Source organism: Trichomycterus rosablanca, chromosome 5 (genome assembly GCF_030014385.1).
Source record: "Trichomycterus rosablanca isolate fTriRos1 chromosome 5, fTriRos1.hap1, whole genome shotgun sequence".
Taxonomy (NCBI): Eukaryota; Metazoa; Chordata; class Actinopteri; order Siluriformes; family Trichomycteridae; genus Trichomycterus; species Trichomycterus rosablanca.
In genome coordinates, this window is record NC_085992.1 from 33,279,000 (window position 1) to 33,304,077 (window position 25,078).

General features: G+C 36.3%; 1 protein-coding gene across 1 annotated transcript; it reads right to left on the minus strand.

Moving 5' to 3' along the window:
- Nucleotides 1-1,379: 1,379 nt before the first annotated feature.
- enpep (glutamyl aminopeptidase) lies at nt 1,380-24,781 on the minus strand. The gene is made up of 20 exons (XM_062995070.1): nt 24,192-24,781; nt 19,831-19,972; nt 18,637-18,768; nt 18,420-18,540; nt 16,258-16,412; nt 15,328-15,441; nt 12,686-12,820; nt 12,426-12,491; nt 10,932-10,997; nt 10,691-10,851; nt 10,408-10,490; nt 9,153-9,289; nt 9,008-9,063; nt 8,669-8,819; nt 7,656-7,729; nt 7,455-7,559; nt 7,038-7,211; nt 5,518-5,658; nt 5,248-5,329; nt 1,380-1,587 (listed from the first exon to the last, which is right to left on the minus strand). Exons 1-20 carry the CDS (start codon nt 24,779-24,781, stop codon nt 1,441-1,443), a joined length of 2,832 nt encoding a protein of 943 aa, XP_062851140.1. The 3' UTR covers nt 1,380-1,440.
- Nucleotides 24,782-25,078: the final 297 nt, after the last annotated feature.

A 25,078-nucleotide genomic window follows, 5' to 3' on the forward strand; every position in this document is an offset into this window, starting at 1 on the left:
TTTTAAACTTGTGTTATAGCTCGGGGTTCTGAGAAATTGTGAGAATCAGCTTTTTTCGAGAGAGTCTAAAATGCTTATCGTTAAAAAGCAGCGCAAAAGCTAATGTGCCGCTTCTCATGTGAATGCACCTTTAATAAATGGAATACAGCATTCCAAGATCAAGCATCTCCAAGATTAAGAAGCATAAGAAAATAAGAAGTAAAGGTAAAGTGCAGGTTTAATTGTATTTTTTATTGATTTTTAACAGTTTTTTAAATTGTATTTCAGTGTTTTTATATTCCATTTGTGTTATTTTCAGTGTATAAGTGTCAAAAACAACCCCATTATTTTACATAAGCCTAAAATATATGCAGTTCCACGGGACCATGGGACGCACTAACAGGTTTTCCATACATTCTTATGGGAAAAATACCTTAAAACTCGACACCTTTTAAACTCAACAACTCGGTGGCAACGCCGAGTTTCGAACCAAAGGGTTCAGAAAATTTTTATTTAAAGATAAGATAGATAAAAGAAAAGACTGTATTGTCATTGTAGTTATACAGTGAAACTTTGGTAGCTCTCAGTGAGACCAGCAGCAATAATAATAATAACAAAAACAACAATTATTATTATTGGTAGAAATAAAACACAGGCCATGTAATAAATGCATTTATTTATCACTGGTATTTCTTTTAAAATTGGGATAATTGTGAAGAAATCTTAGACCATTCTGTTTAATTTTCAAGGTTTTCTTTAAGATCCTTTTGTCTGCTCCTGTATTCAGTGGTTGCCACAGCAGATCTGGTCTGTATACCTGACTTTCATGCCAAATGCCCTTCCTGATCCAAGCCCCATTTTCACGCTGAATGCCTTTTCTTAATCCAAGCCTTTAATTTTTATCTGGGCTTTATCTGAGAGCGCACTGACAAGTGCACCTCCCATTGCCTAGGCTGTTTGGACCATTCTGCAACACCACCTGCCCCCCACCAGCCCTCAGACATTAGTCAATATGCCAATATACTTGTATATTTTTCCTCTGCACTACCTGAGTGTCTCTGTCTTTCTCTCAGGTAAAAAAAAAAAACATAATAAGCAATATTTTATTAAAAATTCATTTTCAATGCTTAACATGAACATTGTAAGTGAAACAAATTATAACCCAGAATTTTTACAGATTTAATGCTTAAATACAAAATGTCAAATGCACAGTTTATATTCTACCACCAAGTGGTCAGGTTAACTTAGAATTAATATAAAAACGTTTAAACTACACAGCTCTAGCTTATCTTTACTATTACAGCTTGTTGTGCAGTTACCAGATACAAAAAAAATCTTGATGAATTATATCCACTGATTTATGAGTTCAGTGTCTTTTTACCTCATTGCATTGCACTGGAATAAAGAATTGTGGGAGGTGGGAGTGTTTTGATGAACCGTGTGCTTGAAATGTTGAAATGTTTAGGGCATATTGCTGTCCAACCAGAGCTTGATTTCATCTTTGTTGCGCTTTACCCACTCAATGTTGCTTTTTACTCTTTCCAGAGCTTGCTTTCTGGGTGTTTCTCCTGCTCCAGCATTCGGGTGAAGGGCAAAAAAGTGTTCCATCTAAACAATTTAGCAAGAAAATAAAAGCATGGTGTATTTTATTAGCAGAAATTAGCATTAGAAGCTAAAACTTCAAAGAGGAGTATTAAATAAAGGACCACTAACCACTGGTCATGTTAAATCATAAAATAATCAACTTAACAGGTTTAATAGTTTGGAATGCAAAGGAAATGCAGTATGCAGCATTTACTTTGTTCATTTACTATTAGCAGACTGGCTAGCTAACTGCTAATTAACTATATTAGCTCACATTTTCAGAGATGAGCAGGATTAAAGTATTTGACTCTTACTGTTAAGTTTTCAGTGATTTATTTAATAGTAACATGCCCAGCATGTAAGTGCAAAAGCATTTATATTTATGATATTTACAGTGGGGCCAAAAAGTATTTAGTCAGCCACTGATTGTGCAAGTTCTTCTACTTAGAAAGATGAGAGAGGTCTGTAATTTTCATCATAGGTACACTTCAACTATGAGAGACAAAATGAGAAAAAAAAAAATCCAGGAAATCACATTGTAGGATTTTTAAAGAATTTATTTGTAAATTATGGTGGAAAATAAGTATTTGGTCACCCACAAACAAGCACGATTTCTGGCTCTCACAGACCTGTAACTTCTTCTTTAAGAAGCTCTTCTGTCCTCCACTCGTTACCTGTATTAATGGCACCTGTTTGACATTGTTATCTGTATAAAAGACACCTGTCCACAGCCTCAAACAGTCAGACTCCAAACTCAACCATGGCCAAGACCAAAGAGCTGTCAAAGGACACCAGGAAGAAAATTGTACACCTGCACCTGGCTGAAAAGAGTGAATCTACAATAGGCAAGCAGGTTGGTGTGAATAAATCAACTGTGGGAGCAATTGTAAGAAAATGGAAGACATACAAGACCATTGATAATCTCCCGTGGTGTCAAAATGATCATGAGAACGGTGAGCAAAAATCCCAGAACTACACGGAGGGACCTGATGAATGACCTGCAGAGAGCTGGGACCAAAGTAACAAAGGCTACCATCAGTAACACACTACGCAGAGAGAGACTCAAATCCTGCAGTGCCAGGTGTGTCCCCCTGCTTAAGCCAGTACATGTCCAGGGCCGTCTGAAGTTTGCCAGAGAGCATATGGATGATCCAGAACAGGATTGGGAGAATATCATGTGGTCAGATGAAACCAAAATGGAACTTTTTGGTAAAAACTCAACTCGTCGTGTTTGGAGGAAGAAGAATGCTGAGTTGCATCCCAAGAACACCATACCTACTGTGAAGCATGGGGGTGGAAACATCATGATTTTGGGCTGTTTTTCTGCAAAGGGGACAGGACGACTGATCCGTGTTAAGGGAAGAATGAACGGGGCCATGTATCGTGAGATTTTAAGCCAAAACCTCCCTCCATCAGTGAGAGCATTGAAGATGGAACGTGGCTGGGTCTTCCAGCATGACAGTGATCCCAAACACACCGCTCGGGCAACGAAGGAGTGGCTCCGTAAAAAGCATTTCAAGGTCCTGGAGTGGCCTAGCCAGTCTCCAGACCTCAACCTGTGAGTCCGTGTTGCCCAGCGACAGCCCCAAAACATCACTACTCTAGAGGAGATCTGCATGGAGGAATGGGCCAAAATACCAGCTACAGTGTGTGCAAACCTGGTGAAGACTTACAGGACACGTTTGACCTCTGTCATTGCCAACAAAGGTTATGTTACAAAGTATTGAGTTGAACTTTTGTTATTGACCAAATACTTATTTTCCACCATAATTTACAAATACATTCTTTAAAAATCCTACAATGTGATTTCCTGGATTTTTTTTTCTCATTTTGTCTCTCATAGTTGAAGTGTACCTATGATGAAAATTACAGACCTCTCTCATCTTTCTAAGTAGGAGAACTTGCACAATCAGTGGCTGACTAAATACTTTTTGGCCCCACTGTATGAACTCCAGTGCAAACAGAGTGCCTAAAATTCTGTTCTAAACCAGAACATGAATTTTAGCTGCATCCCAAACCAAATACAACTACTCTATATAATATAACAATTAATTCACTACCAGTGGTGTTGTTGGCATCTTAATATTTGATGTACTATGTGCAGTATTTGTGCCTTAAATCACTATTAACAGATTGGCTTGTTGAGTAACTACTAATAAAGTAGACCATAGTAGTCATGTTTATTGGTAAGGGATACAGCTAAACACTTATTAAGGTTTTACTTTTATATCAGTGTTAGATAATGCATTAGAGTAATGTAAAAGGTAGTGACGTGTACAGCTTTGTTGGAGTCTAAAGTTCTGCTACTGTGCTTCCCGATTTCTCTTACAAGGAAATTATATTAACAATTCCTGTGTAGTCTATTTAAGATAAGCACTGTTTTCTGATTATTTACAGCACAGTAATTGTTTAATTGTTTAACTAATTTATTATCAGACTGTGTAATACATCATCGAGCGCTAGCCATGTGTGGAAAAATTTGGAATTTAACTATAGTCACATGTGCTAAAATGTAACAACAATTTTACTGAAGTAACATAGAAACAAAGCTAACACTCTGTCTAGGCATGCTAACATATTGCATTAGAAATGGGTAGGAGCAACATGATTTCAGCATTAAAATATCAATTTACTTTATTTATTAAGAATTTCAAAAACAAATGACATCACTTTTCTACACAGTCACCTTCCGATGCATTTTTCCCAGCATCATACCAACTATGTAATGCCAAAAAATATTTTTGGTTGAGTCTGTAGCCACTGATGCACCACTGCTTTCACATCATCATAACATGAAAATCTTCTTCCCCTTAAAGCTTCTTCGAGTGGTCCAAAAAAGTGGGAATCAGATGGTGCTAAATCAGAACTATAAGCTCTCTCTCAGTCTTTCAGACAGGACCAATTACTACTCCTCCAGTCCTCACCGTTTTCAACCAAAATATAAAAGTGCGGAAACTTTTTAAAGATCCCTCGTGTAATGTATTTAATAATAGACAAAAGGTCAAAAAGGTTAAGATTTACTATAATAATCACAATTCTATGTAAGTAAGCACATCTTGCAGGCTAGATAACATATTAGCCAAATAGTCAAACTCCCCAATAATTAAAAAAAATTTATTTTTGTCTATGCATTTTCTCCCCTTTTTCTCCCTTTTTAGCACATCCAATTGCCCGATTGTGTCATGCTTTCTCTCCACCAATGCCAATCCCCACTCTGATTGAGGAGAAAAAGCTAACCCATGTCCCCTCCAACACGTGGGCAGCATGCCGTATGCATGCATCTTGTCACCTACACTTTGACGAGTGCAGTGCAGCTCAGCACTGTGTACGGAGAGACACACCCTGACAGCACTCTTTTCTCATCTCTGTGCAGGCGCCATCAATCAGCCAGCAGAGGTCGTAATTGCATTAGTTATGAGTGAGAGACCCTATCCGGCTTAATCCGACCCATATCTGAACAGAGTGGCTGCTCTGCAGATTCGATACAATGTATTCGAGATCCCAGCTCTGCTTCCAGCGTGTGTTTTTACCGCTGCATCACCTGAGCGGCAACTCCCCAATAATTTTAATACTTAGTCCACCCTATTTAAAAATCACTAATCCCTACTTTAGTACCTGACACCATAACACCTGACAGAGGTTATGATTTGTTACTCAGTTACTCAGTTGGTGTATGTGTTTTACCTTCCATAACTGTAGCTCTGTGTTGTATGACGTACTGATCCTGGAAAGTAAACGCCCCAGATTCCTGTCTGTAATAGTATATCTGTAACAGATAATATAACACTAATAACAGATAACAACATCTACTGATAGCTTATCTTTCTAGTGTTACCTATACAAGACACCACTAATTTATAGCTTGCGGTAACACTTAATCAGCTGTTAAAAGAACTAGAAATTAAGCTTGGCTCCTTCTTGATACCTAACAGGAAATCTATTGGACACACTCACCTTTTTACTAAGTATTCCCAGTTAAGAGTAACCCAGTCCCAAGCCATGCTTTCGCCATACTTATTTAGGGACACATATCGCACCAGGGTGAACAGGTCTTGACTCCTTATAATGCTCTCATTCTTCGACGCCTCCAGCAACCTGTCAGAAAACAGGTATAATTATTAAACAGGCATATTATTCTCCTGGTTGCCCATTTGGTTACTTAATCAACAAGTTCACCATCTCTAACTGCTAATTTATTTTAGCTCATAACACACAAATAGACTTGTTTACAGCAATTCCTGCTTATTTTAAACACTGACTCAATCTGAGGACATTCCACAAGCCTGGAAAGTGTTACAAATTCATTTATTAAGCCAATAATCTCCAAGTGGAAGAAAACTATTGTAGATCTACCCAGAAGTGGCCAGCTTGCCAAAACATCTACTACTTCAGCTACTTATTGAAAACTCATTCATGATGTCAAAAGATCAAAAAACACCTGAAGAACATCTGTCATCTCTAATCTTAGCTAAGATCAGTGTTCATGACTTCCCAGTACGTAACAGACAACAAAACTGGGTTAACTGAAGGTAGTAAGGGGGAAACCACTGCTAACCTACTAAAAACATCAATGCTCATTTCTGAACAACAATACGTCTGACAAAAAGCAAATACATTTTGTACAAACTTTATAGTAAGTACACTGTTTCACCTGTCAAACATATAGCAATGGTGGTCTGATGATGTGAGTCTGCCTATCTGCATCAGAGTCAACTTGTCAAAATTGCAAATTTTACTCATCAGAAAATTTGAAACTAAAGCTAAGTAAGGCATATGTAAGTTTTGAAGCAGGAAAATGATCCAAAATACAAACAACACACTTAATTAAATCAATCAAGTGTCAGCAATTTATCAGCCAATGGAAATGCTGTTCTTAAATTTTTAGCACAGCAAAAGTCAAAACTACTGGCAACTTTTTGTTTATCAACATTGACAACATATAAGACTATGACCTAAACAATTTTGCATCTTTTTCTTTAAAAAAATAATTGTTGGCAAGTTTAGGGCTGGTTCTTAAAGGGGCATATGTACAGTATATGCATACACAGTACGTGTTACATAGTGTAGATGTGGGTAGAATTGGCTGTGCATTGCTGGGCAGAGGTGTGTATTTTAGATTTTCACTCTATATGATGAAATGTTATCACATTTTTCTTGTAAAAGAGATTTTAAATGTAAACCTTGCTTACTAACTCAGCCAAAAGCTTGGAAAGGCCAGCTGGGTCAATCTTACCCAGACTGTCAGTGTGCTCTGGGCAAGGTTCTGTGGTATATGCACAATAAAGCCCATTTGGTCAGCAGTTATAGAAAAACAGTCACATCTGAAGTGGCAGTGTCAGGGCTGCATTACCCTACCATTGACTATTTTCGTGCACCATCATGCATTTTTCATTGTTGTCCTTAACATATATATAATTTTAAAAATATATATAAAAACATTTTAAAATGTCAAGTAGTTTTTCAACTAAATGTACCTGCTTAGAAGAGAGACATTTTCTATGGACGCCAGGCCGTAGAGCAGCTTGTCTTTTTCCTGAGCAAGTGTGGCACTGAGATATCTCTCAAACATTATCTCCCAGCTATCAGCTGTTCCTGCATTCTTCATACCATATCGGTACACCAGTAGCCTCAGATTTACTGGTACACTGCTGCACTCACAGAGACAGAAATTCTACTTTACTTAAAACTGCTGGTTGAATTAGATTAAATCATTTTTACACAGGTAATGTTTAATAACTGAACTAATTTTAAATAACCTCTAATAGGGTTTATTGAATGTATTAGTTTAACAGATATATAGTTATCTGTTTATTATTAATATAAAACCTAGTGTCGTTTAAGGTACAGAATACTGTGATTTTTTTGTGTGAAAGAATTTGTATTTATAATACCTGATGGCTCCAGTAATCCACTGTTTAAAAATAACAGAAGCCTCATCTAGAATCTCTTTATCACCCATTTGGCAGGCAATGCCAAGCACTGTCTCCCTCAGCAGCCTAGCCAAAAACACAAGGTTAGTTTAATTTAATAAGGATGAAATAAAACAGAAAAAGATCCAATGCTGCAGGACAAGCCTGCCAAGTACAACACACCGTTCTGTTTGGCTGCCCACATCATCCCAGCCTAGTTCTCTGGAAATCTTCTGCACAAAATCACTGAAAAGTTTCTAAACATGGGGAAGATGCCATTAGTTTGAAACCTACTATATTTACACTGTTGCAATCCTCATAAAGCTATCAGTGTACTTTAAAAGCATTGCTATTGACTCCCTTAAGCATCATGTAATAAAGTCAGTCAGAATGAAAAAAAGATAAATCATTATTTCTCCTATTTATAATATAATTTTTATAAATGTTTAAATAGTTTTTGGATTCATATGAATCTTTTTAGGTGTCTTTTTAGGTAGTAAAATACACTGCAACTGCTATGCTATTTAAGACAGGGCTTTGGCTGGGAGACTTGCCCCAAAGTCACTTCAGTGGCCAACTACAGATGGTCATGATACTCAAAGCCTTATACATATTTTTTATATCCTTGCCCTAATTTATGATCTGCCACAATTTAACTGCAGTGATCCACAGTTCCCAGTTCATGGTCGATTTTTGTTCTGTTAATAGATTGTAAATTGTGCGCCTTTCCATACTATGTCTAATCAAATAAATTGCAATCAATGGACTCCAAGTGAGTTCTAAACACATCTCAAGCATAATTAAAGTAAATAGGATTCACCTGATCCCAATTTAAATCACCACAAAAAAGAATATGATTACTTTTGTGAATAAAAGATTTCAGATTTTAATTTAATAATTTTTTGAAAAACTCCAAAAACAACTTTACTTTGTCAACATGGCTGATTAAATGTAGATTCATGGGTAAAATGGCATTTATAGTCTTTCAAATCCACAACACTCTAAAGAGCATAAAACTTAAGGGGTGTGAATATATTGTTTAAAGAATGACTGATACTAATGTGTGATAATTTATCAACGAACACTAAATGAATCTGTACACTATTTATTTTCTATACAATTTACTTATACTTCTTTTCTATACATTCTTTCATATACATTTTCTCTTTAGCAGATACTGCAGATGGAAGGCTTACCTGAAATTTGGGATAAACTGCAGAGTCACTTGCTAGCATGTCCCTCACATAGGCTATTGAAGATGCAACCCGTTCCCACACAATGTATTCTGTCTCATTGGTCAAGTACTTAGTCAGGTTTAAGGCAGTCCCATAATCAACAGTATCTGCCCTGTGTACATACATTTTAAAATATTATATAAGACTACATTATGAGAGCATTGTCTGACAAATGATCATTTTAGTAGTTTCTTTGTATTCAAGTATTCATTAAGTAAACATTGACAAAACATGGTAGGAGTACTGATATGTACAGTGGCTGTGTTTAGGCTCACAGGAATTAGGTTTAAACAACAATACCTTGCCAAAGCAAATACATCATCAATATAACCACTTCTGTCTGCTGCATTAAGCACCTGCAACAAACAAACTGGCATTATGAACAGTAAAAGAAATAACATTTTAGAGCTATAATCATTAAAAAGAAAAGGTGTAAACTGAGTACCAGGTGGTTTTCAAGCAGCTGCTGGCTGATGTCATCCCACATGTAGTCAGGATGATTGACGCGGTAGAAGCCCATGTGATCATTGTTCACTTTGATAAGTCCATCAGTTGAAAGGTTGTAGTTTGTAATAATTAACTCTTAAAAAGCACACAGTGTAAATGTTAGACTTTTCTTTCAATTTCATTACATCAGCTTTAATTTTTCAAGTCATGCTTACAAATTTATACCTCTACCAAATCTGTAGCTTTGTATAGAAAAACAGTCGTTAGGGGAATTAACATGATAAACATGTATAATTTTTTTTTTAATAAAGATTAAAGGACTACTTTTTAACGTAAGCTATTATATGACTACTTTATGCAATATAAGAAATGTACAGTATTATCAACATGCACATATTCACTATGCAAAGATTCCTTTATTGTCATTGCACAGGGTACAATTCAATTAAGTTAAATTAAATTAATAAAACCTAAGACTGTAAAGACTGTAACTGGGTCAATGACAAACAAAATGGTATATATTTCCAATGTTTTTACTGCTTTTTAAATGCTATACATTTAATTTTAATTCATCAACAAAATAATACATTTCACAGTCTATATTATGTTAGATGACACAGTAATAAATATATTTCAAACTTTAAGCCCAGAAGAGTTGAAATGTTATGTAACGTGCAAATAAAACCAAAACAGTGATTTGTAAATTTACTATAACCTGTACTGAAATAAAACAAGAGCAAATATGAAATATTGTTCAGCATCAACATTATTCAACATTATTTATTTATTTATTTTAATATTACACAAGGTCCAAATACTTATTAAAATATTGCACAAGTGTTTACAATTTGGATATAGTAAAAAAAAACGTGCCCACATTTTATGTCTAATTAAAGGTCCTTTATTATAATAATAATAATTATTATTATTATTATTATTATTATTCATGCATATATTTATTTATGTTTGGATGTTTTAAACATGTATTAAAAAACAAAAACAACAAAAACTGAAACTGAAATTAGTAAATTTTACATTAAATTAACTAAATGTAAATTTGTACTATTGCATTATTTTATTTTATTTAGTCAATTTAAAGTATGGCTTTTTGCAGTGTACATTTACTTTATAAGTGTTTTGCTGTAATTTCTTAGTACATGACAATATTGGTAGTCACACATATACATGTAAGGTAGATATAGAATTAAAAAAAACTATTTTTGTCATTTTTTGTGAAATAATATTATATATACCTGACTCTTCTAGATTAAACACAATTGTGCCATTTTTATTGGTGGTAAGTGAATGCCACTGCACAGGAATATTCCATTTATATCTGTAAGAAAAATAAATCATTAATTGTCTCTAAACATGACATTGTATAAAACTAGGTCCAAGAAGCTGAATATTTACACCCTAGTTAGAATTATATTTGAAGGCAGGATTAGCAATCAGATAATGAACATTAAAGGTGAATTTGGACAAAATAAATAGCAGGTGTAAAAGACCAAAGATAAACAGTTTATGCAGAATTACCTGAAAGGAGAGCTAGGCTGAGAGGGATCTGCAGTAGGATCCAGAAGAAACCTTTTCTGGGTGAGCCCAGTCTCTGTAGCTGTGGTGGTGAGGCTCAACGCTGGATAACCCATCTGCTTGGTCCACGTGTCCATGACATCTGCTACAGGCAACCCGCTTACCTAATATAAATCCATACGTTTATTTATGTTACACTAATATTTTGCTTTCAAAGCCCTGAAAACGTGAGACAACTGTGTACCTCAGCCTGAGCTCTCCAAAAATCAGATGTCTTGGCATTCTGGAAGGGGAAGTTTTTGAGATATTTCTGTGGAAAAAATAAAGCACTTTTACATAACCTGGAAATGTAGCTGAAAATAGTACAGTGACAATAGGAAATACTGAACCCCTTTCACCTGAAAAGGCTTTATGATGATGTGTATAGAATTAAATGATAATATACATCAGATAAACAGAGCAAGAATATTTATTGATACATACAAACAATTTAGCAGAACACAAATTGACATAATTTTTGAGTTTTCATCTTGGTATTTCAGTGAATCCATGATGCGAGTCACACAGATTGCCAGTTCCTGCTAGAGAAAAACAGCCCCACATAATCACTGACCCACCTCCATGCTTGACTGTGTGGATTGTATTCTTCCAGACAAATTGCTGATCCATATGGCCAAACAGTTGCAATTTTGATTAATCACACCATAGGACTGTCCCAGAACTCATCAGGGCTATCCAAATTCCTTGATATTCCAGTTGACCCTTTCTGTGCTTTTTGGTCAAGAGTGGTGTGCGTCATTGAGTTTGGCAATGGAGTTCTTGCTTGTTAGGTCATCTTTTTCTAATTGTCACTGCCACTTTTGTCCTAGTCTTCATTAAGTCATTCTGTAAGTCTTCTGCAGTAACACAGCATCGTCCTGATGAGATTGCTAAGGTCTCTGAAGCAAATTTGTGGCTTTTTTTTAATGGTCACTTCTGGTCACTATTCCTTATGGTGTCTTTTGGAATGTTCCAGGTCTTCTCATACCCATTGCCCTTTAGGTGAAATATAATGATCTCCTCTCTCGGGCGGCGCGGTGGCTTAGTGGGTAGCACTGTCGCCTCACAGCAAGAAGGTCCTGGGTTTGATCCCCAGGTGGGGCGGTCCGGGTCCTTTCTGTGTGGAGTTTGCATGTTCTCCCTGTGTCTGCGTGGGTTTACTCCGGGTGCTCCGGTTTCCTCCCACAGTCCAAAGACATGCAAGTGAGGTGAATTGGAGATACAAAATTGTCCATGACTGTTTTTGATATAACCTTGTGAACTGATGAATCTTGTGTAATGAGTAACTATTGTTTCTGTCATGAATGTAACCAAAGTGTAAAACATGACGTTAAACAAACAAACAAATCTCCTCTCTCAGCTTTTGTGCCAGTTCCTTGAACACATCTCTGGGTGGTGTTTATAAAACACAGCATTACTGAGGACAATTAGGAGTCATTTTTGGGTTCCCAAGATCATCGGTATTATGTGGGGGTTGAATAATAATGACATGGCAGTATTTCTGCTACTCATAACAAAATATACTGTTACTCTATAATGCTACATCTTATATGTGCTTTGTTCAGCTGTATCATTAATAAAGGCTTCATTTAAAGCAAAATCAAGCTCTGCAGAATTGATTACTTAAAATCCTCTGTAGATTGCAGCTGTAGATAACAATAAAATTTTCATAAAATATGCTTTTCACGTCTTTGCTCACCCGACAGCCATCTCTAAATTTGTCACGACCCATCCAGTCCTCTAACATCCTTAAAATAGATGCTCCCTAAAAACAGAGGCAGCACAATGACATAAGAACAATTATTTCTCTGAACTGTATTTAACAAGCAAGTGCATAACAAATCTAAGAAACAGCCTGAAACCTGGTACAAAAAGAAAAAGGTGATAACACCTTTTAACACATAATTAATTAAAAGTTCTGTAGACAATAACAGCTGTAAGGTCATGTAAGAGACGCACCTTGCTGTATGAGATAGCATCAAACACAGACGTGATCTCAGATGGGGTGGACACATTCACAATAATGGGGTGAGAGGAAAGAAGTGCATCATCCACCAAGACAGGAAATACATCATCAATGAGCATGATGTCACGCTAGTCAGAGAAAAGAATACAATAACATACAGTTTAAACCTTTCATGCATCTTCAACCACACTTGTGGAGTTAATTTTTTTTGCTTATTCTTTTAACTTGCTTATAACTTTTAATGTTTTTAAATCATTTGAAATAATTTATGCATATATGCCACTAAACAAAAAATGAGACAAATACTACATTTTAATCGGTTTAATTAAACTCAGATGATAGTGTTGTTCTAAAGAATCTTGATAAAGCAGAGCAACAATCATTATATAATAAATGTCTGTGGAGTATTATCTAAAATGTAGATAAACTACATAAAGTGGTAAACACAGTGGCTAAATACACAGTTCTGCCGGTCAGGTGGCGCAGTGGTAAAGTGCACGCTGTTCACCAGAGCTGAGACCTTGAATACATCGTATTGAATCTCGGCTCTGCCTTGCCGGCTGAGGCTGAGTGGCTACATGAACAACGATTGGCCTTTTGTTCAGATAGGGGCGGGATTAAGCCAGATAGGGACTCTCTCTAAGACTAGTGCGATTACGACCTCTGCTGGCTGGTTGGTGGCGCCTGCACGGAGATGGGGAAGGAGTGCGGTAGAGGGTGTGGCCCTCCGTGCACAGCGCTGTACCGCACTGCGCTCGTCAAGTGTGGGTGATAAGATGTTTGATTGCTGTGCACGTTTCGGAGGGGGCGTGGAGGAGCCTCGTCCTCCCCAATCAGGAGCAGGGATCAGCATAAGTGAGAGGATGATTGACAGGTAGAAATTGGATGCGCTAAAGTGGGAGAAAAAGGGGTTTAAAAAAAACAAAAAACCCAGAGTTCTTGTTTAGTGTTCTTGTCTACCTTAAAAATGTCATTTTAATGTTTTAAAATATAATGCTTAAAAAGCTCATGTGTCCACTTTTGTCAGTGTATAATGTACACTGCAACTTATTACATTACTTATTTGGTGGTAAAAATTTCTATTAATTAACTATTAATGATCGCAGTTTGGTGACTTCTTTTTGTCCATATAAATAGGGCTAGTTTGACTGCAAAAATTAGACTGAGCCACAAGCAAATTGGAAAATAAAATAGGAAAGTTTGGAAGCTCTGTAAAGATCTTATAAAGGGGTCAAAGGTTTTAACACACCAGGAATTTCACTTCAATTCACAGAATTTTAAGCATCTGTAAGTTCTTAGATCAACTGTATAAAAATTATCACTAAGTACAAAGTACAAATAATATTTGTCTCTTTGCCAAAGCTGAAAATAAAACCCAAACTTTATGCAACAATGAAATGTGTCTAATCCAAGAACTATCAAAAAGCAGGTCTGGAAAAACAGTGTCAGTGGCCACAGTTAAGCAAGCTTTAAATTGTTATATGTGTAGAGGCTGCTGTACAACAAGAGAGCCCCTGTTTAAAATTAGCACCTTACAAGTTTGACTGATATTTGTTGCTGATTAGATGGACAAAGAAATGTTGAGGAGAATTTTTAAGTCAGGTGAAACAAACTTCATTAATTCAGCTACAGTAACCAGAAGAAAAGGTCAGTCATGCAAACCCAACAACACTGTACCTACTAACAAAAAGAAAAGCACTTTAGAGTATCAGCATGAGAATTATTTAAAACACACATCAGGACTGGTTTTGGAATAGCTAAATGGGCTTCATAAAGTCCAGACCTCAACTTAATGAGGAATATATTGATAGTGCCGTGTTTGTATAGTAATTAAGCTCGCTAAAGCAGATAATTAAACTAAAATGAGTCTGTATGTATAGACGTCAGATGCTTTTCTTGACATCATAAAGGTTTTTGAACAAATAAATATTTCCCAGTCATTGAATTACAGAGAAAAACATCCTTATCCCTTAAAATTGTATCTCAACTTTTAACTCTTGCTGTGTGTCTATGTTTATTTGAGATTCATTTTTTAAAATGTATTGATCATAAACTAAAATACAAATATTACTTCTCTGTCTTCGATTTTTTAGAAACTGTGTGACCCGAATAATAAACATTAGGGATGTGTCCGTCAGATATTATAAATGTCAGTATTGTTTTCATCAGTACATTTTTACTAAAGCTAAACAGGCCTAAATCCTTTAACCCTTTAATGGTCTCACCAAGAAAATAATGTTTAAAAAATATTTCTTTGCATTTCTTAGTATCTTGGGACTATACCAACAACAAACAATTCATATTTGTACTAGTATTTACACAGTATTTTTTAATGAGCCTCTACTAAACAGTTGAGATGATTACAAAAATGACACAACTTTCAAAGATGATTTTTAGCTGCTAGCTTCAAGTTGACATATAGGTTAGAAATGCTATTTTCTTAAAACCCTCTACCAATATTTTTTTGTTTAACACGTTAACCAAGGAACAGATACTGCCCAAACAAGATTATTTAAATAAACGTTATTTTTACCCAAGTATTTAGACTCAAAGTAAGCTCAACTAAATGGTTGGACCATTAAAGGGTTGACTGACAGTTACATTATATGTACTTCATAAAAGTGTTCATGCTCACCATTCCCCATAGAGGTTCAGCTTTCTCCACACCCACATATTCAAAGAAGCTGGCAAATCCTTCATTCAGCCACAAGTCATCCCACCAGTCCATTGTAACAATGTTGCCAAACCACTGCAGGTAGATTGCAGACAATTATGTAATAAAGATTTTAACTGTATGGAAATATAACACATATCACATACCCATCTTTTTTTTATTTCCCTTTTGAAGTGATCTGGAAACACAGATTAACAGGAATGGTCTTTGCACAATGTATAATCATATAAATATACAGACATCACACTGCTGGTTTATTACATTGTAAGGAAATAAGATCTGTTTCGACATGCTGGTGCTGCTGTATTGTGTTTCAGTTAAACATTGCTGTTATATTTTCATGATGAAAAGATAATATCAGTTCCATCTCTAAAAATCTGATTGTTTTATTGATGCCATCCCAGGACAACCTTGGACCTGTTCAAAGCATAAAATCTGTTTGTCAATGATATTTATCAGTATTGTGGTATAAAACAAAGGTCATGACCAAGGGCTTTGCTCATCACATTACACACAGTAGGCTTTTTTCCTTGTAAAAGGATGTAATAAGTAACTGATTAAGTTAAATTGTGAATCCTTGTTCTGGCTGTTTATGTACCAGACAAAATGGGCAAAATATTACATAAAGGAAAATGCAACATTTAGAATTTTGGACTTACAAATTTTGGATTTACAGCCATATATTCAATGTTATTTATGTGGCAAATCTGAGTTATGACCCAGAGAACTAGGAGCATACATTTTTTTTATTTGTACTAAAATCTAGTTACCCAGTAACCAGATTATAGATACAACGGCTAACCTGTGGGTTTGTCATGCTGGTGATGATGTAAGTGAACATCAAGACCTTCTAAAATGTTTTAAAGGTTATGTAGTAGGTAAGGTATTAACCTGGTGCACAAGCTCATGGGATATGACACTGGCCACACGCTGCTTATTGTACGAAGATGACTCGTTCATATCATACAGTAGGTTGCTTTCTCGGTAGGTGATTAGACCCCAGTTTTCCATCGCTCCTGTTCCGAAGTCTGGAATTGCTATTTTATCTGTAATGTAATGAAAATTACATTAGCTTCCTTGTTTTTTTTTATTTTCTGATATCTATCACAAAAGTTGGTCTAAATTAAATAGTGCATACAAAAGTTGTGTCACTTATACGTTTGGTAGCAAATGTGAACACTTTGAAATTACCTACATTTTTGCATTATATTATGACATACAGGGTTAGTCAAATGATGTTAACACTTGAATGGTGGAAACCATTTATTTACAAAACATACTTCACATGTGTAAGATGATTTACAGGTCTCAACACACAAAAACCAGTGAGCAACAGTACCATTTAAAGCCTGGACACACATTTCACAGGGAATAGATCCATTAGTGTTAACATCATTTTGACTCGCCCTGTATATAATTAAGGTTGTTAAATCTTTATCACTTTCTACCTTCATTAAAAAGAGTGATTGATTCTAAATAGTCCAGACCTAGCAAAATGTGTAAACTGCTGGCCTAACAGCTTCTCCTGAAGCAGCTTTTTATTGAGAAAATGAATAAGTTAAATACTAGGTTTGGTTTCTAGAGATGCCTCTTCTATGAAAAAGATTATGCCAAATAAAATACATTGTTTACAAATGTATAGAAATTCTATACTTTGTAGCGCCCAGGTGGCGCAGTGGAATATTCCACTAGCACACCAGCGCCGAGATTCTGAACACCCCGATTCGACTCTCGGCTCTGCTACCAGCCGGCTGGGCACCATCAAGCGGGCACAATTGTCAGTGCCTGCAGCAGACAAAATTGCCCACTGTGTCTGCTGGGTGGGAAAATGAGTGGGTGGGGTCTTCAAAAACGCTGTGCAAGGACCCTGGTTAGCAGATAGAGGCGTCTGTGCAGAAGTACGGGCGTAAAGAAGGGGTAAGGTAGGACACGGGTTGGAGGAGGCGTGAGCAGCAATATACCCCCCTCAAACACAATCAGGGATCCACAGCAGCGAAAGACAAATTGAATATGCTAAATTGTGAGAAAAAAGAAAGAAAACTGAGAAATTCTATACTTTGCTATACTTTTCTTTCTTTTTCTCATGATTTAGCATATTCAATTTGTCTTCCACTGCTGTGCATCCCTGATTGCGTTTGAGGAGGGTATTGCTGCTCACGCCTCCTCCGACCCGTGTTGTATCCTACACAGAGCACACCAAGAGCACAAAGTGCAATTCTGAAGTTCTCAAGAGTAATATACGTTAAGCCTCTGTTTATGTCTAGGGGCCAGTGATAGCTCAGTGGTTAAGGTACTGGACTAATAAACAGAAGGTTGCCGGTTCAAGCCCCATTACCACCAAGTTGCCACTGTTGGGTCCCTGAGCAAGGCCCTTAACCCTCAATTGCTCATTGTGTAAGTAAAAGCGTCTGCTAAATGCTGAAAATGTAAATGTCTCCAATATCAGCTAAATACACGAGAAAACCACTGCTTTACAAACCAAACATTACTGCACAATTAAAGTTGTACAACACTTTGATGTTTTACAGTGTTTTTGGTATAATGTTTGGACTATAGATGAGACAACAGGGAGGAAAATGGCCCAGCACCTAACACAAGCATCTCATCACAACTGTGAAGCCAGGTTGAGGTAGTATTATAGTTTAGGCCTGAACAGCATGCAGTCATTGAGACAGTGAATTTAAAAATCAAAAGGTGTATAAACTAAAGCTTGAAGAAGCTGGATAATTCAACAGACACAAGAGTGACTAAACTACTCAGCTTGACTCAGCTTAAATATACTGTGCTTCTACAGTCTCTCCAAGCCAAACCTCAGTTTAACTTAGAAACTGTGACATGACCTGAACATGGCTGTTCATGTAAAAATATTAAATTGGTGCAGAATGATCATAATGCAGGTCAGATCAGCACTTAAAGGAAACAATACTGCTACTGGTCTGCCAGGATCAAACTAGCAAGTAAGTAATGCAGAAATCCAGGTAATCTCAAAAGATTCACAAACTTTTTCTTGCAACTGTAGCTAGAAGAACATGGAATTTTAAAAAAAGTATTACCAAGCTTTGCTATGGAGTACGGCATGTCAAAATATTCTTCAAAATAGTCGAATATGATCTTAGTGACATCTGCAGCATATTCAGCAGTGTGGATCTGTGAAGGCTGGGCGTAGATCCTTAGCTGTGAGGCAAGAACACAACTGAATCTCTACTCATAAGTAAGCTTTACTTTAGCATAGACATTTACTCATGTAACTGGAGAAAAGTGTGTACTTACCGGAATGTTACTGTTAGACTTTCGCTCTACATAAGCAAACCGGTGCACTGCAAAACACACCAAGTAAGTGCTCATCTTAACTGAGGTTAAAAAATACGTTTTTATCTTGTCACCAGGAAGAGCCTCTGACCCCTGTTTGAAAGAATAAATAGTCAGTTTCAGAATATTTGACACATGGTTATTTGCTTAATCTTACTCTGAAATTATGAAAGTAATTTAACCTTAAACTTATTTTTTTAAAGTATACAGTGTCTTTTTAGTTACAGTATACCTGTGTCTGTAAACGAAGTAAAGTCCATTTATGGTTTGTGTTTGGTATGGAGGAACTGGTGACCTACACAGATTCCTAACCTCAACCTGACTGTACACCTTTAAAATGATCTGGACAATTTAAAGTGAGCCTAGCCTACTCGTCTAATAACCGTGCCAGATCTCAAAAATGCTATCTTGATTAAATGGGCACAGATTTCCAGAGACACAACCCAAAATCTTGTGGAATTAAATCATATACACAGATCAGGTATAACATTATGACCACCTTCCTAACTAACTGGTCTGCGGCTATGCAGCCCCATACACAACAAACTGCGATGCACTGTGTATTCTGACACCTTTCTATCAGAACCAGCATTAACTTCTTCAGCAATTTGAGCTACAGTAGCTCGTCTGTTGGATCGGACCACATGGGCCAGCCTTCTCTCCCCACGTGCATCAATGAGCCTTGGTTGCTCGTGAACCGGTCGCCGGTTTACCACAGTTCCTTCCTTGGACCACTTTTGATAGATACTGACCACTGCAGGAACACCCCACAAGAGCTGCAGTTTTGGAGATGCTCTGACCCAGTCGTCTAGCCATCACATTTTGGCCCTTGTCAAACTCGCTCGAATCCTTACGCTTGCCCATTTTTCCTGCTTTTAACACATCAACTTTGAGGATAAAATGTTCACGTGCTGCCTAATATATCCCCCCACTAACAGGTGCCGTGATGAGATAATCAGTGTTATTCACTTCACCTGTCAGTGGTCATAATGTTATGCCTCGTCGATGTACATGCATCCATAATATACAGTATAAGTACATTAGTATTGTGTTCTTTAAAAATAAACATGAATTGTTTTCTTTTCTTTTTTAAAAGGTAAGAAAAGAGAAATTCAGACAAAGTAAGTATGTTATGAGTATGCTCATCATACCTACCTCCACTGGCATGTTGGACAAAGCATTATAAACCTTGTCATGGGTGATGGAAATTTTGTATGTGGCTTTTTTATTTGGCTCATCAAAACAGGGGAATGATTTACGTGCATCGGTGGGTTCATGGTCTGTGGCTGCAATTTTTCTGGAAAAAGAGTTGAGGAATTGTAAAACCTGATACTTGTTTACATTTTTCTTTACAGCTAAGTGTGAAAAGCATTAACAAAATGCCCCTTTGTTATTTTACTCTAATGAAGATTAATTGGGATTATATTAAACCCAGTGGCTGAGCAGCAGAATGTATTTATAAGGTTTCACACAAAAATTTTTAATTTTTTGTAGACACTTCGTTTACTCTGACCTTTACAGTGTACATGATCATGCACAGTATTAACCAGCCTGTAAATTTATTGTTGCATTGGCAGGTATTTCTACCTTATATTGATGAAATATATGTTAAGGAAAGAAATTATTTAAACAGTAAATTGACCAATCAATCCAAAGCAACTTAGAGTATACTGTCTAAGCAATTGAGTGTTAAGGGCCTTGCTAATAATGTAAACTGCTAATGTTCACCACAGGATGTTGAATAAAAATAATTCAAGGCTAAAAGGCTTAACTTACGATGGCATATTAGGGCTACTTTAAAGAAAAATATTTTTTAAAGTTTCAATTTCAAGAATAAAGTTAAAAGTCGTATAAGTTTCGATTTCAAGAATAACGTCGAAATTATTTCGAGAATAAAGTCGAAATTATTTCAAAAATAAAGTCGTATAAGTTTCGATTTCGAGAATAAAGTCGAAATTATTTTGAGAATAAAGTCGTATAAATTTCGAGAATAAAGTCGAAATTATTTCAAGAATAAAGTCGTATAAGTTTCGATTTCGAGAATAAAGTTGAAATTATTTCAAGAATAAAGTCATATAAGTTTCGATTTTGAGAATAAAGTCAAAATTATTTTGAGAATAAATTCGAAATTATTTCGAGAATAAAGTCGAAATTATTTCAAGAATAAAGTCATATAAGTTTCAATTTTGAGAATAAAGTCGAAATTCTTTCGAGAATAAAGTCATATAAGTTTGAGGGTTAAGGGCCTTGCTCAAGGGCCCAACAGCGACAACTTGGCAGTGGTGGGGCTTAAACCAGTGACCTTTTGATTACTAGTCAAGTACCTTAACCGCTAGGCTACAACTGCCCTAGCAGTTACATTAGCAGTTTATATAACCCAAAGATTGCCAGACTGCTGAAAGTGTGTTATGGTGTGTGTATGTGTGCATTCATTAGAATTGCATTGCCTCACAATATTAGATTTAGTTAGCAGCCCCTCCTGCTTAAAACATCTTTTTGCCCTCCTGTCCATGGAATGTTTCTGTTTTGCAGCCTTACTCAAGTAAACAATGGTAAAATAACATAACCAGTGTTTATAATCCTCAAATAACACAGTGTAAGAAATAATACAACACTGTATGTGTCAGTTCAGCTCTGGGGATGTCTGTTTGGGCAACACCCCTTCTTGTTTAGAAATGTGTAGCACTGTCAGAACACAAAAATGTGTTGGCCAGTGAACAGTAGCAGTTTCCTTCTACACTATACAGTGTTGGTTTGATTCATGCTCCCGGTGATTAATTTGTGTACTTTTGTTTGGCCACCCACATTAGTGTAGCTAATCTTAACTTTTTGGCTTCTTTTAGTTCTGATTCTGTTCAGTCACTGCACTTGGGTCCAGACTTTTAAGGTGGGGAGTCTGCGGTGGCAGCCGACCTTAACCACTTAGTTAGAACTGGACTGAATAGACTTTAAAAAATGCTGTATTCTAAATACTTATTTTGAACCCTTGGAGTCTGTTACTTCCCTGCCATTAAAATAGATAACTGTTTAGACTGTTAAGAAAAAATTATAGACAGGAGGCCAACTTTATAACAGTTGCCTTTTTAGGAACCAGGCCCAATAACAGATGTCCATATACATCTCTGCTCAGTCCTCACTAGAAACAGGTTTGAGCAACATTTTCATGGATATTTTCCATGAAAATATGGCATATTTCCCTTCAGCCTTACTGTTTTGTTGTATCCTACGGTACGGTGATAAAATGCTACACAATTTCCTAAAACCAGATGGATTTTAGGTTTTAGGCACAGCTTGCCTACATTCCCACTTTGAAATCCCCTATAGTAATCATGTTTCTTGTATTATTTTGTGATTTTAAATCATGCTCCCCCCAGCCAGTTCCTGTCTGTGAAACTGATCAAATTTAAAAAAAACTAGACAACTACTGTGGAATGATTAACTGGGCCAATTTGCTGTCAGTGGCATTCCCACTGGAGCCTATAACTTGTGCCTCTGTCTTTCATGCATAGCCCATGCTGTGATCTGCACTCTGATCTCTCCTCCTACACATTAATAATCTTGAATGCAGAGACCATCCTTAAGCAGTTGCACAGACGAGTACTCAACATAACACAGGATGTTGAATTAAAATAATTCAAGCCTAAAAGTCTTAACTTACAACTGTGTAACGTATTAGGGCCACTTTAAAAAAAAAAATTTATTTTGAGAATAAAGTCGAAATTATTTCGAAAATAAAGTCGTATATGTTTTGATTTTGAGAATAAAGTTGTATAAGTTTTGATTTCGAGAATAAAGTCGGATAAGTTTTGATTTCGAAAATAGTTGAAATTATTTTGAGAATAAAGTTGTATAAGTTTCGATTTCGAGAATAAAGTCATATAAGTTTTGATTTCGAGAATAAAGTCGGATAAGTTTTGATTTCGAAAATAGTTGAAATTATTTTGAGAATAAAGTTGTATAAGTTTCGATTTCGAGAATAAAGTCGTATAAGTTTCGATTTCGAAAATAGTTGAAATTATTTTGAGAATAAAGTTGTATAAGTTTTGATTTCGAGAATAAAGTCGTATAAGTTTCGATTTCGAAAATAAAGTCGAATTATTTTGAGAATAAAGTCGTATAAGTTTCGATTTCAAGATTAAATTTCGAAATGATTTTGAAATTAAAGTGGAAAAATTATGGCTATAGCAACCTCCTTGTGTTAAATGAGGGATGTTGATGATTTGGTAAAGTTATTCTTTCGTATCGATTTCACAAGTAAAGAAATCTCCCAATCTCCTGCACATCAGCACCAGTTTGTTTTTAGTGTAAGGATGATGCTTTGTGATAAACTGTGTGTATTTAGAAGAACGTGTGCCACCGGTGCGCTCGGCATCTGCGTCGTCGACAGTACTTCAACCGAGCCTTATGGACTCGTACGATAAACTAAAGCCGTATGGCATCGTTATAAATGGTTGCATTGACGGGTTTAGTTGTCATGTTATGTGGATGGAAGCGTACAATACAAACAACAACCCAAAAAAAAGTAATCGCAAGTTACTGGATAACCACAGTAACACTCATTATAGGCTGTCCCTTGGCGCTTGCGTGCCAATCCAGGTACTGAGACCGGTGCTTTTCTGAACTGACAAGCCCACAACGGCTGCACACTCTTTGTCCATAATATTTTGACTTTATTCGCATAATCATTTTGACCTTAATCTCGAAATAATTTCGACTTTATTCTCATAATCATTTTGACTTTAATCTCAAAGTAATTTCGACTTTATTCTCATAATCATTTTGACTTTAATCTCGAAATAATTTCAACTTTATTCTCATAATCATTTTAACTTTAATCTCGAAATAATTTCGACTTTATTCTCATAATAATTTTGACTTTAATCTCAAAATAATTTCGACTTTATTCTCATAATCATTTTGACTTTTATTCTCAAAATCGAAACTTATACGACTTTATTCTCAAAATCAAAACACAAAAATATTTTTTTTACAGTGGCCCTAATACACCGTCGTATTAACTTCAGTCTGAATACTGAATACTTTTTTTTTCTATAAACTTTGACTTAGGTAACATTTTAATATCACTATTTAATAGGAATAAATATTTATTGAATTTATTTATATTAATACATATTTAGCACTTTGACTTGTGTAAAGTATTTGAAAAGTATTTAGTCATTGGTCCTCCATTATACTGTTTTTGTAATGTTTGAGTCTAGCTGCCATTTAGTGATTTATTGATGTATTTTTGTGAGCACCACTCATTAGTGGCACACATTAAAACTGTTGTATCTATTTAATTCATCCAACTCATTAGCAAAATGGGCATTATGCTTAATTAATAACAGGTACGGACATTTAACATGTTTGACAGCTGCTTTACTATTACATAAACAGGATATTTATACTTTTTGTTTCATGCATGTTTTTTAATGCTTTTTATAGTTACATACACTGACAAACACTGGCAGAATGATTTAGCAATTCAACAGCAGAGGCACAAAAAAGTCACTCACCTAACCTCTCCATTCTCGACATAGGTAGTCTTATAAAAGCCAACCAGAGAGCCATTGAGCCAGCCCTGAAAGTGCAGCGTGAGGATATAGTGCTCATGAACGCCGGTGACCTTAAGCTCCTCTTTGGCCTCTATTACCACATACTCCTGAGGAGTGTACTCAAAGCACCCCTTCACTCCAATGGTGCTTGTGCCAGCTGGGCCACTGAGATGCAGAACAGGTACAGCAGAGACAAACGTCTCACGAATGTGTAGCCATAGGTGTGTACTGGGCTTGCTAAGATTCAGGTGGATGGCCACAGTGCCTGTGTACACATCTGTGTCCAGGTTAGGCTCCAGATGCAGGTCATAGTGAAATGGTTTGATGTAGTCAGGTAGGCGAAAGTTGGTCCAGTCCCCTTTGGTATTGTTTGAGACCTGGCAATACTGAAGAGGTTTAGTGTCCTCATGGGTAGAGGAGGTCTTCTGACTCAGGCCCACCCCAAGCCCAACTGCAATGATAATTATTATTACAGCCAAGCAGATGAGAACGATATGCTTCCTACGAAGGCAGCAGCTCTTGTCTTTTTTCTCCAGATCAAATCCTTTCATGGTGAACAGCAGCTACTGCCCTGAACTCACACACGTTTCTCTGCTATACAGTCACACTCTTCACAGATATACACACACCCTCTCACACACTGCCCTTTAACTTCAGCTTCCTAATCCCTCCCAAAAGAGCAAGCAGCTGTGATTGGGTATCTCAAAGTTCCAGATGCGTAAAGTACACACGCTCAAACTCATTCATCAAAATCTGCTTGCAGAATTTGCATATTACAGAATAGCAATTTGGGAGATTACAGAAACAGCACAGTTCAGAATCAAAAGTATTTAGCAAACATTTGCTTT

Bases quoted from the DNA above. Each gene is read 5' to 3' on its own strand.
- enpep (XM_062995070.1), bottom strand. From the start codon at position 24,781: ATGAAAGGATTTGATCTGGAGAAAAAAGACAAGAGCTGCTGCCTTCGT. The intron at 7,212-7,454 runs GTATTATAAATA...CTGTGAGTGCAG, and splicing joins TGGATTACTGGAGCCATCAG to CAGTGTACCAGTAAATCTGA. The intron at 5,659-7,037 runs GTACATTTAGTT...GTTTTCTGACAG, and splicing joins AATGTCTCTCTTCTAAGCAG to GTTGCTGGAGGCGTCGAAGA.